Source organism: Phycodurus eques, chromosome 13, assembly GCF_024500275.1.
Source record: "Phycodurus eques isolate BA_2022a chromosome 13, UOR_Pequ_1.1, whole genome shotgun sequence".
Lineage (NCBI taxonomy): Eukaryota > Metazoa > Chordata > Actinopteri > Syngnathiformes > Syngnathidae > Phycodurus > Phycodurus eques.
The window spans coordinates 4,660,160-4,677,603 of record NC_084537.1 but is presented as its reverse complement, the minus strand read 5'-3'; the positions used below and the strand labels follow the sequence as shown (position 1 = coordinate 4,677,603).

Sequence of the window (17,444 nt, the reverse complement as noted above, 5' to 3'; positions counted from 1 at the left end):
ATAGAGATGAATACGTGTTGACTTGTGCTAGTAGCATGCTGGATAGATGGAAAGAATACTTTGAGGAGTTGATGAATGAGGAAAATGAGAGAGAAGGAAGAGTAGAAGAAGCAAATTGGCAGTTGGTCCTGATGACATACCTGTGGAGGTATGGAAGCATCTACAGGAGGTGCTGTGGAGTTTTCGACCAGCTTGTTTGACAGAATTCTAGCGGGTGAGAAGATGCCTGAGGAATGGAGGAAAAGTGTGCCGGTGCCCATTTTTAAGAAAATCGGTCATATACAGAGCTGTGGGAGCTATAGAGAAATAAAGCTTGAGGCACACAATGAAGTTATGGGAAAGAGTCGTGGAGGCTCGACTCAGGACAGATGTATTTGTGAGCAACATTATGTTGTAATGCCTCGAAAGAGTACAGCAGATGCATTATTTGCCTTAAGGGTGTTGATGGAAAAGTATAGAGAAGGTCAGAAGGAGCTATGTTGTGTCTTTGTACATCTAGAGAAAGCCTATGACAGAGTACCCAGGGAGGAACTGTGGTACTGCATGTGGAAGTCTGGAGTGGCAGAGAAGTATGTTGGAACTCGCGGGTTAAGGCGCCCTCCAGGCTAGTTCCTGCGGAAAGCCCAGCACTCCAAACCTCATGAATAGTTAACATGCAATAGTATTGTACACTTCAAACAGTTCAAGGTTTTATTGCAATGCTTCAGGATAGACTATTTTTTTTTCATCTTATTCTCTGCCAGTATACACAAATCATTAGATCTGCCAACCCTTGAGCAACCAACATAAAACTGACCATTGGAAAAATATGGAGAACACAAATTCAATCCAGCAACTTTGAGAGACTGACCTTGTGACTTGTTGATACTCATTGCAAAACAAATTGATATTGGAAACTGAAGCCTTCTGAATTGAACTGGTAAATCATAATAAAGTTGTAAAATTTAAATGCTGTCTCACCTTTAGAAGGACCTGTGATTATAATAGGTTATAAAGCACGTTATGTCGCCATTGTTGTTGCTTTATTCCTTGTTACGAAAAGGAAAGTAAAAACGGCTACCGAAAATGGCCAAAAAATGCAGAAGAAACTCCACCCTGTGGCGTCCTAGCCAATACTAGCCATAGTGACCCTCCCCCCCCGACTTGGAGGAGAACTGCAGCACACTTTGAATCGTATAGATCAGATGAGTGGGGAAGATTGCTGTCGTCTTCGGCTGTTTCGTACTCATTGAACACTGGCAGCTAGATCCATTCCACACATCCACCATCCACACACATATGTAATTGTGACTATTACTCCACGGCGGACTAATATGCGAGCACATTGGCCCGAGGTTCCGCCTGTGCTTTGGATAAGTCTCAGGAGTTGACGAGACCAGAAAAAACACTTCCGCCGCTTCTGCTGTTAAGAAGTAACGTTGCTTTTACTCCGTTACAATGATCTAAATGTTGCTTGCTACTTTTATTGATCAATTCTTGCTTATTTATCAACCATTTCGTGCTTGAGACTTCGACTTCCGCATCGGGCCCTGTTTGCGCCATGGATATATAGTGGCGTTTAAGTTTAGTTCACCAATCAAACTGCACAAGAAAGCCACATGACCTCACACACCGTCTTCTATTTGGCTTTCTGGGCATAGATATTAACACTGGAAAAGACAGCCCGGCTGATGGGTGTGCCGACTTGGCAGCCATGTTTGGAAGGTCGTCGTTACTGTGAAGGCAACGGCGTGCTACTCATGTTTACATTTAGACGAACAAAAACAACAGCTTTCATGTATTGTAGTATTTGTCTGGCACTGTCTGCCCAAACGTTGACATTTAAGCTAACTTACAACTTTAGAAAAGACCGTGCAGTAAATTGCAGATGTTTTCTAGCTTTGACTGTGCGCGCGCACGCACCCACCCACACACACACAGTTCAGTCAGAATTTGAACATTCATATTTTCTTTTACTTACTTATATTAATAAGTATTAATTAGGAAACGCGCCGAGGATTATCTAATTAGTTTACAGATGTTAATGTGAAATGAATTAAGCGACGGAGCGATGTTAGGGATTATGTCTCAACAGAATGAACTAACTTCAAATTCAGTAATGGCCAATAAAAACGGAAAAATGTTGTACTTAATATTTTCCTGTAGAATGCATTTGGGATTACCCTTTGAAGTTGGTTATAGTGAAAAATTAAGTGAAACAGTCGATTCTTTTCCAGAATGAGAGTACTTCAAGATGAGGATGCTATTCATGTGTCACAGCTTGAAGCAGGCATCAGGTTAAGGTGGAGATCAGCCTGGCTGAAGTTGGGGGCGTGTAAATGTTTTTCTGCGTGAAGAAATTATAATTTTTTTGCCTTATTGTATTCTTCAAGGTCTTCCAGATTGCTTAATTTATGTTAAAATAATAATAACAAATCTCTGCGGGGGCGGGGGGAGTCCCCAGACCCCCCCTACAATGGTGTTTTCCCCCCCCCCTCACCTTTTTCATGCCTTTGGTGTGTTTGCATGTCTGAAATGTTCATTATAGTCTCTGCCGTGGGAAAAATAAGAAAATGGATGTTCATAATTTGGACACCCTTTAATTTAAACCATGCAACATTTTTGGAATCGAGAATAGTTTGGAACCAGAATCAAAATAAGGAACCGGGACCGAAATCACTCAAATTCAAACGATGCCCAACCCTAGCCGCAGAGAATGTTCTTGTTTTTACGAACAAGCTCAAGACCCATGTTTATTATTTATCTTTTAACTAATACTATCTTTCTTTCTTTTATTTATCTTATTTTAATTTTATCATCAATGCAATTATATTTATTGCATTTTATCCTTATCATATCTTTAGGTCAATTATTTATGCTTATGTTTTGATTGTTTTAGTCTTTATATTTAATTTATATATATATTTATATTTATATATTATATATATATTTATATATTATATTTTATATTTTATTTTTGTTTATCTTTTAGTCATAGTTTACTATTTACAGTGTTTCCTCAGAGGGAGCCCTCTGCACCGGGATCTATAGTGGGCTGTGGTCATGGTCCTGTCTTGTGGGACCACCTTGTGTGTTTTTAACTCGTTCATTGCCAGCTGTTTTAGATCATTTTGACTGATCTTTGAAGATGCTCAGAATATTGTGTTCCATCACTCGTATCATGCAGGTATTCTACTTGTGGACCCTAGTTGTTCTACTAGTGTGCCAAGATGTCATACAGTAGTGGGGGAAAAAAAGTTACTAATAAAACAGTGATTTTACTTCTGTGCGGAAATGTCATACAGCAGCGGAAAAAATATTAGGAAGACATTTGGTATACAAGTGCAGCCTAGTCTTTCACTAGAGTGACCTTGTCATTTTACTGGTATACACAAATGTCTTACAGTAGTGGAAAAAACCTGATTAGTAAGACAGTCGTTCTACTAGTGCACTCTAGTCATTCTACTAGTGCGCAGGAATGTCATACAGTACTGGGAAAAAAAACATAATTAGCAAGACATTTGTTCTACTATCTCACGAGTCATTCTACTACAGTGCAGAAATGTCATACAGTAGTGGAAGAATGTCACTAATAAGACAGTTGGTCTGCTAGTGTACCCTAGTTATTTTGCTCGTGCGGAGAAATGTCACTAGTTAGACAGTCATTCTACTAGTGTGCAGAAATGCAATCCAGTAGTAGAAAAAATTTCACTAGTAAGACAGACTTCTACTAGTGCAGCCGAGTTATTAGCTCACCCGAGTCGTTCTTATCCGCAGAACAGTCTTACAGTACTGGGGAGAAAAACATCACTCGTAATGCAGTGGTACTATTAGTCCACCGTAGGCAATCTACTATTGTGACCTAGTTGTTTTACTACTGTGCCTTACTAGTAACTTTTTTTCACTAATGTATGACATTTCTGCAGTCGTTCTACTAGTACGGACAAAGCGAGCACACAAACAATTTAGCACACTTCATGGAGCAAAAAATCAAGTGGCTTGCCATAGGTCAGCCCACAGGTGATTGACACCTACCTGTTTTGTTGTTCTTCCTCTGGCTCAGTGGTTTCTCGATTTAAAAAAACAACTGCAAAACCCTCTTTTAAGTAGACATGTAAAGCTTATAGGTTCATCTTGAAATTTCACCCAAAGCCCAATATCCCAAACTTTTTGCAAGTAATGTAGAATGTCTGTGAAAGCGTTGACTGTGCGCGTGATTAATTTTGTTTTGTGCCTTCCTTCCTCACCTGCTGCGTGTGGCGGCCAGGAGGGGGAGCTGGGTGACGCCAACATGTGCTATCCCGCGTGTCCTCCTCAGGAGTGGGAGGCCGAGAGCCACGACTGGTACTGTTTCCAGTGCCACCTGCCGGGCGACGTGCTGCCCTGCGACAACTGCTTCCGCGTCTTCCACCTCAAGTGTCTGTCGGAGGACGGCCGGCCCCGCGACGCCGGCTCTCACTGGCAGTGCGTCTTCTGCAGGGTGGGTTCCCTCCAGCGGTCACTTTTTTTGTGCCCGTCCGTCCTTTCGTACGTCTCAAGCGTTTTGTCATGCGTCTGCAGGGGAGTAAAAAGAAGAACCTGAGCAAACAGGAGATGTGCAAATATCTGCGCTTCATTGTCCAGCGGATGAAGGAGAGGGTGAGTAACGAGGACCACATCTATATATCCATCTACTGTATATAGAGTATCTATATACAGCGGCTGAAATAAGTATTGGACACGTCACCATTTTTCTCGCTAAATATTCAGTGGATACGGAAAGTTCAGTATTCAGACCCCCTTCAATTTTTCCCTCTTTGTTATATTGTAGCCATTTGATAAAATAATTCATTGTCTTCAATCAGTTCATTTTTCCCCTTCATTAATGTACACACAGCACCCCATATTGACAGAAAAAAATGAAATTGTTGAAATTTTTGCAGATTTATTAAAAAAGAAAAACTGAAATATCACACCGCCATAAGTATTCTTCAGACCCTTTGCTCACTATTTAGTAGAAGCACCCTTTTGAGCCAATACAACCGTGAGTCTTTTTGGTAATGATGCAACAAGTTTTTCACACCTGGATTTGGGGATCCTCTGCCATTCCTCCTTGCAGATCCTCTCCAGTTCTGTCAGATTGTATGGTGAACGTTGGTGAACAGCCATTTTCAGGTCTCTCCAGAGATGCTCAATTGGGTTTAAGTCAGGGCTCTGGCTGGGCCATTCAACAACAGTCACGGAGTTGTTCTGAAGCCACTCCTTCGTTATTTTAGCTGTGTGCTTTTCATGAGAATAGCACCTTTGGAAGTACAGTGGGTACGGCAAGTATTCAGACCCCCTTAAATTTTTCACTCTGTTATATTGCAGCCATTTGCTAAAATAATTATTATTTTTTTCTTCAATGTACACACAGCACCCCATATTGACAGAAAAAAACGGAATTGTTGAAATTTTTGCAGATTAATTCAAAAAGGTGGCATGGCGGGCGAGTGGTTAGAGCATCTGCCTCACAGTTCTGAGGACCGGGGTTAAATCTCCGGCCCCGCCTGTGTGGAGTTTGCATGTTCTCCCCGCTGGGATAGACTCCAGCACTCCCGCGACCCTTGTGAGGATAAGCGCCTCAGAAAATGGATTGATGGATGGATGGATAATTGAAAAAGAAAAACTGAAATGAGTGTCACAGCAAAGGGTCTGAATACTTATGGCTGTGTGACATTTCAGTTTTTCTTTTTTTATTATCCATCTATCCATCAATCCGTATTCTGAACTGCTTCTCCTCACTAGGCGTGCTGGAGCCTATCCCAGCTATCATCGGGAACGAGGCGGGGTACACCCTGAACTGGTTACCAGCCAATCCACCGTGCCGAGGTAGAAATGTTTGGTGGAATTGAAACGATCGTTCCTCGATGTCATTTTATGGGTATGTCTACTAATGATGACACATCATTGACGTGTGTCACAAATGAACTGTCTGCATGGTTGATGATTACTACTACCAAAAATGTACAATTTATGCTTTATGTTTCAAGTGGGATTCAAGTCAAATATAATCAATAGTTACTGTTCACAACTTTACAGATGCTAAGACGATCGTGATTGATCTATCCCAAGGGCGTCTACACCCACACGAATGTGCATATTAGGAGTAACTTGTAAAAAAGCAAAAACAAAGGATAACTGGTAAATATGTATAAAGTGTTGCTGTGTTGCGTATGTATTACGTTGAATACAAACACTCTGTTGAACCAACAGAACATTATTTTCTTTGTGGCCAAATGCATTTGACAAAATTAGACATGATTACTATACAAATCTTAGAAATAGGTGGCTGCTTCGGTGTAGTAACCATGAGCCAGTGTAATTAAGCCATTTTGGTATCAAATAGTGCCCCAAATTGAATATACACTCAACAAAATATGAATATTCACACTAAAGTAATCAAGGAATGACAAAAACTGAAGATTAACTATTTAATATGAAGGTCTCTGTTTACGATCGAGCTGGTTTACATATGTCACAATCCAGGAGTTAGAAGACTTCCTCAGAGGATACATCTGACGTCCCTCGATTTAAGCTCGCCTGTGGAAGCTCCTCGATGCTTGATCCTCACTCCTTTATGCGCGTTTAAAACAATTGAGTCCCTTCTTGAAGTTGAATTAAACTCCTTGTGTTTTGTTTCTAAATACATTAAACATGTTTGAAGGTAAGTGCTGAAAATGTGTAAAAACCGAGAACAGAATCGAAATATTATATAATAGGTGGAAGTGCGGGGGTCCACTGTACAATAAAATTATCCGCATTGCACTGAACCTCCAGAAAGTGCTCCAGGATATAGCGAGGAAAGACTGTACTGTTAAAAAAAAAAAAAATCAGTTGCTTCAAAATTTGTGATATGGCAGGAGGGAACACTTTATTTTGACGTGGGTTCTCCTCCTAACAGGCGGTGGACCTGAACAAGAAAAGCAAAGACACCAAGCATCCCATGTACAGAAGACTTATCCACACTGCGCTTGACGTCTCCAACATTCACGAGGTGACACACACACACACACGTCCACCTGAAGGCAAGAACGTCCTGATTCTGTCCGTCCCAAGGGTTAACATCTCTCTTTCGGCCTGCAGAATCTGACTGAGGGGAAGTACAAGAACTTTGAGGACTTCAAAGCCGACGCCCAGCTGATTGTTCACAACACGGCTATCTTGTATGGAGGTGGGTCTCTTTTAGGTATGGGCCAGCTGGTATCGGATTCTGACGGTATGGTAACCTTGAACAAAAATATCACAGTACCACCGTTCCGCACTATTGCAATTACAGCTCTAAAATGTATTATTTTGAAATAGTTGGGGAGATAACCTTTTTTTTTTTCATTGAACACAAGCTATTATATTTTTCAACAAAATACAGAATATTCGGTACATTAATAAACAAGTACCTTGTTAACATAAATAAAATCAAAATGATTGCAGCACTATACCAAAAGTCAGTGAAACTTGCAGCACAACAGTAAAAACAAATGCTTGAATTATTTCCGTTAAAAATATTTCAAAATTAAATGCAATCTGTATTAAATAGTGCCTTGAGCTATGCATTCATTCCGTGACCATGCTCTTATCTCAAAAGAATATTTCGTAACTATGCTCTTATCTCAAAAATACTTTCCAATTGCAATTGGAAATGCACTTAATCTGTCCCAGTGGCCCCAAATCCAATTTTTTTTTTTTTTTTTTTAAACAGCTTTTTTACACTTAAGTGCAATCAAGACAAAGGTGTGTGTGTGTGTGTGTGTGTGTCTCTCTCTCTCTCTCTCTCTCTCTCTCTCTCTCTCTCTCTCTCTCTCTCCCTCCCTCTCTCTCTCTCTCTCTCTCTCCCTCTCTCTCTCTCTCTCTCTCTCCCCCTCCCTCCCACACACACACTAGTACATTTGCGTGGTGTGCCTTTAAACCTGCATTATGTAACCTTTATGTTTAAAAAATAAATAAAACAAAACAACAAAAACATCATTTTCATCCAAGCCACTACTAGAGGCTATGCCTATCAGCTCCTCTAACACCTTGCTGTATTTTTCGGTAATTAATTTTTTAAATATTTCGTGAATACCGATTCATTTCCCACGCCAGCTCACTTGGTGGCGTAGTAGAAATGAAGGATTTAGCAATGGGAGCAGGGCGGCCCCCTGTCTTTTGTAAACTGCTCATTGAACATTATTTTCTGTTTCTGTAGCAGAAAATAATCATACAATAATCATTATGTAAATGACAAGTGTCCTAAAATGTTGGCTTGCTCTTTGCAAAACTTGAGCTTCCCCTGTTCAGTCAAGTGCACTCAAATGTTTGCTATATCTCACGGTCTGGTTTTATCACGGTATTAATCTCACGGTACGATAATTATTGCTGTATTGTGGGAAAGCTCACGGTATTGCAGGAAGGTTGATGGCACAGGTGAGTGCGATGAGGGGAAAGCAGGAATACCGAAAAAAACTCTTTTTCTTGCTCGCCGACTCCTCAATAGGCTATAGTAGTTTCTGTGCGTTTCCCCACAGGTTTTTGTGACAGACATCTTCACATATATTACGGTGCACTTCTATCCCCATCCTTACTGATTAGAACACATGACCTGATGAGAGAATGCTTTTGAAGATACTCAGTATACAGTACACAAGTATATACAGTGGGTACGTAAAGTATTCAGACCCCCTTAAATTTTTCATTCTTTGTTATATTGCAACCATTTGTTAAAATCATTTCAAATCCCACCCCCCTCATTAATGTACACACAGCACCCCATATTGACAGAAAAAAAACTGAATTTCTGAATTTTTTGCAGATTTATTAGAAAATAAAAACTGTAATAGCACGTACCCATAAGTATTCCGACCTTTTCCTGTGACACTCATATTTCTCTCTGGTGCTGTCCATTTCTTCTGATCATCCTTGAGATGGTTCTACATTCTTCATTGGAGTCCAGCTGTGTTTGATTATACTGATTGGACTTTATTAGGAAAGCCACACACCTGTCTATATAAGACCTTACGGCTCACAGTGCATGTCGGAGCAAATGAGAATCATGAGGTCAAAGGAAATGCCTGAAGAGCTCAGAGACAGAATTGTGGCAAGGCACAGATACGGCCAAGGTTACAAAAATAATTCTGCTGCACTTAAGGTTCCTCAGAGCACAGTGTCCACCATAATCCTTAAATGGAAGACGTTTGGGATGACCAGAACCCTTCCTAGAGCTGGCTGTGAGAAAGGTAAATAAGAACCCAAAGATCACTGTGGCTGAGCTCCAGAGATGCAGTCAGGAGATGGAAGAAGGTTCTTGAAAGTCAACCATCACTGCAGCCCTCCACCAGTCGGGGCTTTATGGCAGTGGCCCGACGGAAGCCTCTCCTCAGTGCAAGACACATGAAAGCCAACATGGAGTTTGCTAAAAACACACCTGAAGGACTCCAAGATGGTGAGAAATAAAATTCTCTGGTTTGATGAGACCAAGATAGAACTTTTTGGCCTTAATTCTAAGCAGTATGTGTGGAGAAAACCAGGCAGTGCTCATCACCTGTCCAATACAACAGTGAAGCATGGTGGTGGCAGCATCTTGCTGTGGGGGTGTTTTTGAGCTGCAGGGACAGGGAGACTGGTTGCAATCGAAGAAAAAATGAATGTGGCCAAGTACAGGGATATCCTGGACGAAAACCTTCTCCTGAGTGCTCAGGACCTCAGACTGGGCCGAAGGTTGACCTTCCAACAAGACAATGACCCTAAGCACACAGCTAAAATAACGAAGTTGTGGCTTCAGAACAACTCTGTGACTGTTCTTGAATGGCCCAGCCAGAGCCCTGACTTAAACCCAATTGAGCATCTCTGGAGGGATTTGAAAATGGGTGTCCACCAACATTCACCATCCAACCTGACAGAACTGGACAGGATCTCTTTTTCAATAAATCTGCAAAAATTTCAACAATTCTGTTTTTTTTCTGTCAATATGGGGTGTTGTGTGTACATTGAGGAAAAAAAATTAACTTAAATCCCATCCATCCATGCATTTTCTACCGCTTATCCGAGGTCGGGTCGCAGGGGCAGTATCTTTAGCAGGGACGCCCAAACTTCCCTCCCCCCATCCACTTCCATAAAAGTTATGAACAGAATCGGTAACAAAGAGCAGCCTTGGCGGAGTCCAACCCTCACCGGAAATGAGTCAGACTTACTGCCGGGTATGCGGACCAAACTCTGACTCCGGTCGTACAGGGTCCGAAAAGCCCGTATCAGAAATACATAATTGAAGTTAATTTAATACTGCAAAATGGTCATTGTTTTGAGCCTTTCTGGTGGTGTGTCTTTGTTCTAGCTGAGATGTAAGTGTTCCTGACAAAATATTCGGTGTTCGTAAGAGGTGATGATAGGGATTGGCAATGCTGCATGTTATTCGCAGAAACTCCTGCTTATTCGCGTGTGTGTGTGTCACCGTCAAGGTACCACTGCTTTATTAATATAGTTTAAATTCCATTGGCCAACAAAATTGTGAAGACCTTGGGCAGATTAGTTTGACATGGCAACAAAACAAAGGCTAAAATGAGTGGATAAAAAATCCTACATCCACATACTCATCCAGGAAGCACAGCAGCTAAGAAAAATGCTATGAAGTGAAGAGAATAGACTGTTGGGATACATTAATATAAGTATTAATTATGTTATTGCTTATGTTTGTAGTTCACAGTGACCAGGCAGAGATCGCCCGTCTCCTCTTCAGCGACACCTGTCATGAGGTACACATCTACTCGTCTACTTCATTTGTGTGAAGGTCGACCCTCATTGATGGTCTTGTTTTCCAGCTGAATGAGTTGTTGCTGTGTAAGAACTGTTTCTACCTTTCCAACGCCCGCCCAGACAACTGGTTCTGTTACCCCTGTGTGAGTAGAACCCAAGCCACTGCACCAACCCACCATGAATGTCACAGTCATTGCAGCCTGCAAGGGATTTACTACATTAGGGATGCCATCCATGTAGTACAAGAGCTGGATCCAAACTTCTGCCCTAACAAAAGATGATAAAAATGCAAAATCTTACTGTACTTATTTTAAGACAGTTTTTACTTTTTCAAAGGTTTCCGCAAGATAAAAATACTGGTACTTGTTATAAGATAAGATATCTCACTTTAACTCATTCCCTGCCAATGCCGTCTAAAGACGTCAATGGCGTTTTTTAACGGGGATGGGTGGGGGAGGGTCTTGTGCAGTTTATGTGTGATCGTCAAGCCTCTGGATAACTGCAATAAGGAATGGCACCCTCTAGAGGGCAACAATGCCTTGAGGTGAACATCCCTTCCTCAGATTGAAGGAGGAGGAGGGGGCGGGCTGGCGGGGTGCAACAGACAATGAGAAAAGACAAACATAATGGCGGAAAAGAGATAAGACAAAATTAAATACATCTTTAAAAAAAACAACAACAAAAAACTTTCGGTACTAGAAATTTATTGCGCCAAGGCAAGAAAAATATTCCTGCGACCGACAGGAATGACGCCTTAGATCATGTGGGGAATAAAGGATGACACTCCGAGCCAAAGCGATCATGCAAAATGCCGGCCCATACATATGGCGAGATGCTCTTGGCCGCTTGCTGGCTGATCGTCTGCCGACCAGGATTTGAATAAATGGGATCCTAAATCGTCAGATGAGTGAACTCCCTTTTGGATAGCCAGCCGAGCTTCCTCCGATGGAGACCGACGAAGGCAAAGACGAAGGTAACTCGTTTGCAGCTCGCGTTAGCTACATTTAGCGAGCAAACACGCTCCTTCAATCCTTGTTACATTAAAAACATAATTTAGTCACACTAGTTCACATTACAATGTAACATCTGTTGCCAGTACTGATATGAATTTTCCATTTTGTCCATCTTGCAGGAATTAAACACCCGCGAATCTAACGTCATTTACGATTGCGACAAAGAAAAGTAATGTTTTGTTTTTTTTACCCTTCCAAAACACATAATCAATAAAACGTATTCTCTAGTAATCTTATGTATTTTTTTTTTTAATTTACAGATGATTCATCCAGCAGACGTTTGACTCCCACTCCAGTACGCAGTGCAGACAAAAAAGGTAATTGAAAGGGTTGTGCTTCGAGCAGAAGTAGTGACTGGTTTCAAGGAGAATGACAACCACACAGGGTCCCATTCACTGCCAACAGAAGAATAAAATCCATATGTGGATACAATTTTGCTAGATTTTATGCGCAAGATAATAAAAACCTGGACTATTAAGCAAACGGTCGAGAAGAATTTGAAGGAAGGGAGCCCCATTTGTTCATGCATTTTTGTCTAATGTAAATTCTGTACATAGTTATACTTGTAAATAAATAATTTTTCTGTCAAAAGTACTTTCTCAGTGTTGTATTATGTTCAGATGTTTGAGAATTTCACAAAAGGAAAAAATATTGGTGTCAAAGTCATTGTTCTGGTTTGTCTGCTTTCACAAAAAGGCTGGTTTCTCTGGCTATATTTGACTACTGATTACTAAAGAACGGTATATGCTAGAGACAAACTTTTGTACCTGATGAAAGAGAGTCTGATCTTTCATTTGATGGTTTTGTTGTTTACATCGTCATAGTACATATTCTGTGGGGCTAGAAGGGTTATCTGTGAAATCGCTCGAAAATGCCGGTCAGTCTAGGGGTTCCCTGCTCAGGAAACAGCTGGGAGTGAATGAATTAAGAATCTGATCAAGTCAATTCATACTAGTTCCATTTGCATGTTTTTCCAATTATTTTAGGGAGAAAATGTCTTGTCTTTCATTATTTTTACTTGTTTTGAGGTAATTTGTTTCCTGTGAATACAGTGGTGTCTTGAGATACGAGTGACTTGACTTCCGTTTATTTAGGTACAAGCTGTCGTTCGCCACATTTATTTATTTATTTAATTTTTGTTCTGGCCTGCTAGCACAAACTTCAGATACGGCACATACTCGACTCCACTACAAGTAGCAGGTTGGAAAATAGAATTTATGAGCAATTCTTTTTCGATGGGAGATGATACAAGTGTTTTGAATTACGAGCATGGTCCCTGAACCAATTTTAGCTCAAGGCACTAATAATAATGTAATAATAATGACTTACTGCTTTATTTCGTTCATTCACCACACTCCTAATTCAAATTACTTGTATCTCAAACCTTTCCTATTGAAATGAATGGAAATTCCAATAATCCATTCCAGGCACCTCAAAAAGCTTTTTTTTTTTTAAGGTTTGGAATTACTGTGACAACCATGCTAATTTATGTTAGCCCGTCTGTGGCATTTGGTATGATATGTTAGCATGAAGCTAGCAGACTTTAGTTCAAGTCCCTGTAGAGTGAAAATATATTTTGTAAACTTGACAACCCACAGCGAAGAGTAAAAAAGAAAATTTCCATCACCTCTCTGCCAAGACACTCTAAAGCGGCCACGCCAGCTGACTATCCGAAGGGAAGATGCATTTTCGGGATGTAGGCATAGCTAGCTAGTTAACTGGAGATCGCAGTTGTGCAGGGGTAATCACTGATGCAAACAAAGCCACTCAAGTCCTTAGGTGGTGGGGTAGGAGGGACTCATGCCAAGGTGCGTCACTGGGCACCAATTTAGCCATATCCCCCCAAACGTTGAACTAAAATGGTGAAAAACCGATTGCTATATCTCGACAAATTTAGTACGACATTGTTCTCAGTCTTTGCACGTTTTCAGCAAATATCTTCAAAAATATATGGTTTATTTAGAAACTTAACTTTACAGCTGACCAAAAATATTATGCCATTTTGTTTTTCTACGCTCCCTCCTACTTTTCTGCAATTTCATGCTTTAATTCAATTGACATCAGCCGCCTCTTCTTGGCACTCCCTTTCTTTGGACCCATGGTTAAAAAAAATTATAATTTGGCAAAACACCTGCACAAAAAGGGGGAAAATATGAGCAGAAAACGCAACCGAGGTAGCCACATGAGCTGATGGGGGCCGCACTATTTGTGTGCTCTGCACCGTAAGGGGAAAACTGATCTAGGCGGAAGTTCTGCCTCCACATCGCCGATCATCCAATCAACAAATCTAATAACGCTTTAATTGATATGGTAAAAAAAAAAAAACATCTGGAAATAATTTTATTTTTGCAAAAAAATACGATTTACAGTATGGATGTTATTTGTTGAATTGTAGCGTCTCTTTAATTAAAACGACAAAAGTTTTAATGCTGGCGTAATCACGTCAAAATAGTTCTCTCCAGAGGCGCTCGCGGAGCGGAAGTTCGCCCTATACCCATATTCAACCAATTGGATGCGACCACCAGCCGCCGCATTAAGAATGAAGACTGAAAGACGTGCGCTATCATTGCCCGGACCTTTGTCTAAAGTAATAAAAGGGCTAAACAGTCAGAATGGAACCAAAGATAAAAAGGGAAACTGCTAGTGTTAGGAAGCACTTTTCATCAATGAGCAGAAAGCTCTGTGTGTTTTGCAACAGTCATTGACTGTGGGTCACGCAATGCAACTAAGGTAGGTACTGCATCTTTGTTTGTTTTTTTGTTTGTTTTTTTTTGCTCTTAATTAGCCTGACAAAAATGAGAAAGCGCTCGCTGGTGATAGTGTGAGCGAGGCAAAAAAAAAAAAAGATCAAAAGAAATGTGCAGCAAATTGGCCAACAGAGCAATTAGTCTTTTGAATGACAATGTGGTGTCCCACTTTCTGTTTTTTATTATTTAAAAAAAAAAAAAATTCCCTCTTCTTCTTCTGGACAGAAACGTTTCCCGAGATTGGTTTGTTGTGCCACAATCAACCAATGATTTAGAAAAGAAACAGATTAAAGGAAAAAACATTTGAATCAGAATTTCCCTGTGTTATTATGGAAAAAGGCTCTTCGTCAATGAGTAGCTATAATCCTTCTCTTTCCCCTCAAAGTTATTGCGCAATAAACTTATCATAGTTATTTAATTTTATTTCTTTATAATAGTGTGTTTTCACCTATTTCTATATTGCACTATTTATTTTCAACCATGCACTGTTCAAAAAGGTAAGTATAATTGAATTTTAATTAACTGCATTTCATTTCACCCCTCCTTGAGCTGTTACCTTATGGTGGCGGAGGGGTTTGTGTCCCAATGATCCTAGGAGTTAAGTTGTCTGGGGCATTATACCCCTGGCAGGGTCACCCATGGCAAACAGGTCCTAGGCGAGGGACCAGACAAAGCACGACTCAAAAAGCCTAGATATATACTAGATAGAATAGATAGTCGGGCTTGCCTCCACACACAACTTGGGCTCTGGTGCCAGTCCTCTTGAGAGGTGTTGCACTCTTCCACTCTGGAGTTGCCCACCGTGAGAGGCGCCAAGCCGGTGAGCGTATACTTATTGCCCCCCCGCCTCGGCGCCTGTACATTGGGTGTTCACCCTGGTGAATGAAAGTGTAGCCTCCCTCCACCTTTGGGTGGGTGGGCGGGCGGGTCCTGACTGTTATTTGTGCCTATGCACCAAATAGTTCAGCGTACCCACCCTTTTTTGAGTCCTTTTGAGGGGGTGCAGGAGATCGCTCCTGCTGGGGACTTCATCGTTCTGCTGAGGGTTTTCATTGCTCACGTGGCAATGACAGTGAGGCCTGGGGCGTGATTGGCAGGAAGAATACCCACCCCCCCACCAAAACACACACCACCCACAACCCCAACCCCCGACCGGAGCTGTGGCTGTAAGGTGGTCGGTGCCTTTCGTGGCGGAAACCCCCAAACGCGTAGGTGGACACCAGCGGTGAGGGATGTCGTCAATCTGAAGGAGTCCTGTCGGGCTTTTTGGGCCTGTGGGATATCTGAGGCAGCTGATGGGTAACGGCTGGCCAAGCAGAATGCGATTTTGGTGGTTGCTGAGGCAAAAACTCTGGCGTGGGAGGAGTTTGTTGAGGCCATGGAGAACGACTTCCGGAGGAAATTCTTGTCCACCTTCCGGCGTCTCAGGAGGGGGAAGCCGTGCACCATCAACACTGTGTATAGTGGGGATGGGCCGCTTCTGACCTCAACTTGGGACGTCGTGAGTCGATGAGGATAATACTTCAAGACCTCCTAAATTCCACCGACATGCCGTCCCTTCAGGAAGCAGAGTCTGAGGGCTCCTATCTCTGGGGTTGAGGTCACTAAGGTGGTTAAACAGCTCCATGGTGGAAAGGCCTAGGGGGTGGCTGAGATTCGCCCAGTGTTCTAAAGGCTCTGGAAGATGTGCGGCTGTCCTGGTTGACACGCCTCTGTCACATTGCATGCCTCTGGATTGGCAGCCCGGGGTGGTGGTCCAAACTCAAGTTCAGGAGAAGCAGTGTGGTTTTCGTATTGGCCATGGAACAGTAGATCAGCTCTTAACCCTCGGCAGGGTCCTCGAGGGTGCATGGGATTTCGCCCAACTCGTCTACATGTGTTTTGTGGCCTTGGAGAAGACATTCAACCATGTGCCCCAGGGATTCCTGTGGGGGGTGCTTCGTGAGAGTATGGGGGTACCGAACCCCCTGATACAGGCTGTTCGGTCCCTGTACGACCAGTGTCAGAGTTTGATCCACATTGCTGGCAGTAAGTCTGATTGGTTTCCGGTGAGGGTTAGACTCCGCAAAGGCAGATTCTTTTAGAGAGACCCCCTCTTGTAGATGGGGTCCGGTTTGGTGGCCTCAGTATTGCATCTCTGCTTTTTGCAGATGATGCGGTTCTGTTGGCTTCATCAAGTCGTGATCTCCAACTCTCCCTGGTTCGCAGCTGAGTTTGAAGCAGTTCTGATAAAAAATCAGCCCCTCCAAATCTGAGACCATTGTCCTCAGTCGGAAAAGGGGGGTGTGCCCTCTCCAAGTCGGGGATGAGATCCTGCCCCAAGAGGAGGAGTTCATGTATCTTGCGGTCTTGTTCACGAGTGAGGGAAGAATGGAACAGGAGATTGAAAGGCATATTGGTGCAGCGTCTGCAGTGATGTGGACTTTGTATCGTTCCGTTGTGGTAAAGAAGGAGCTAAGCCTAAAGGCAAAGCTATCAATTTACTGGCCGATCTATGTTCCTACCCTCACCTATGGTCACGAGCTGTGAGTCATGAACGAAAGAACAAGATTCCGGATGCAAGCGGCCGGAATTATTTTCCTCTGCAGGGTGTCCAGGCTCTCCCTTAGAGAGAGGGTGAGAAGCTCGGTCATCCGGGAAGGGCTCAGTGTAGAGCTGCTGCTCCGCCGCATTGAGAGGAGCCAGATAAGGTGGCTAGGGCATCTGATTAGGATGCCTCCTGGACGCCTCCCTGGTAAGGTATTCCAGGCATGTCCCACCAGGAGGAGACCATGGGGACGACCCAGGACACTCTGGCGAGACTATGTCTCCCAGCTGTCCTCAGGACCCCCCCCCCCCCCCCGGAAGAGCTAGATGAAGTGGCTGGGTACAGGGAAGGCTGGGCTTCCCTGCTAAAGCTACGGCTTTAGCAGGGAAGGATAAGCGGATAAGCGGCGGAAAATAGATGGATGGATGCATTTCC

At 42.5% G+C, this 17,444-nt stretch overlaps 1 protein-coding gene across 3 annotated transcripts in view; it reads left to right on the top strand.

Moving 5' to 3' along the window:
- Positions 1-17,444, top strand: part of zmynd11 (zinc finger, MYND-type containing 11) — a 63,726-nt gene that overhangs the window by 24,937 nt on the left and 21,345 nt on the right. For all 3 annotated transcript variants that reach the window (XR_009769652.1, XM_061693663.1, XM_061693662.1), the window contains 6 exons: positions 4,247-4,459; positions 4,540-4,617; positions 6,902-6,994; positions 7,084-7,171; positions 10,666-10,721; positions 10,788-10,865. Coding sequence is in view for 2 of the 3 variants with exons in the window: in XM_061693663.1 (XP_061549647.1) it covers positions 4,247-4,459; positions 4,540-4,617; positions 6,902-6,994; positions 7,084-7,171; positions 10,666-10,721; positions 10,788-10,865 (606 nt within the window). In the remaining variant the exon portion in view is untranslated. The remainder of the gene's footprint in view (positions 1-4,246; positions 4,460-4,539; positions 4,618-6,901; positions 6,995-7,083; positions 7,172-10,665; positions 10,722-10,787; positions 10,866-17,444) is intronic.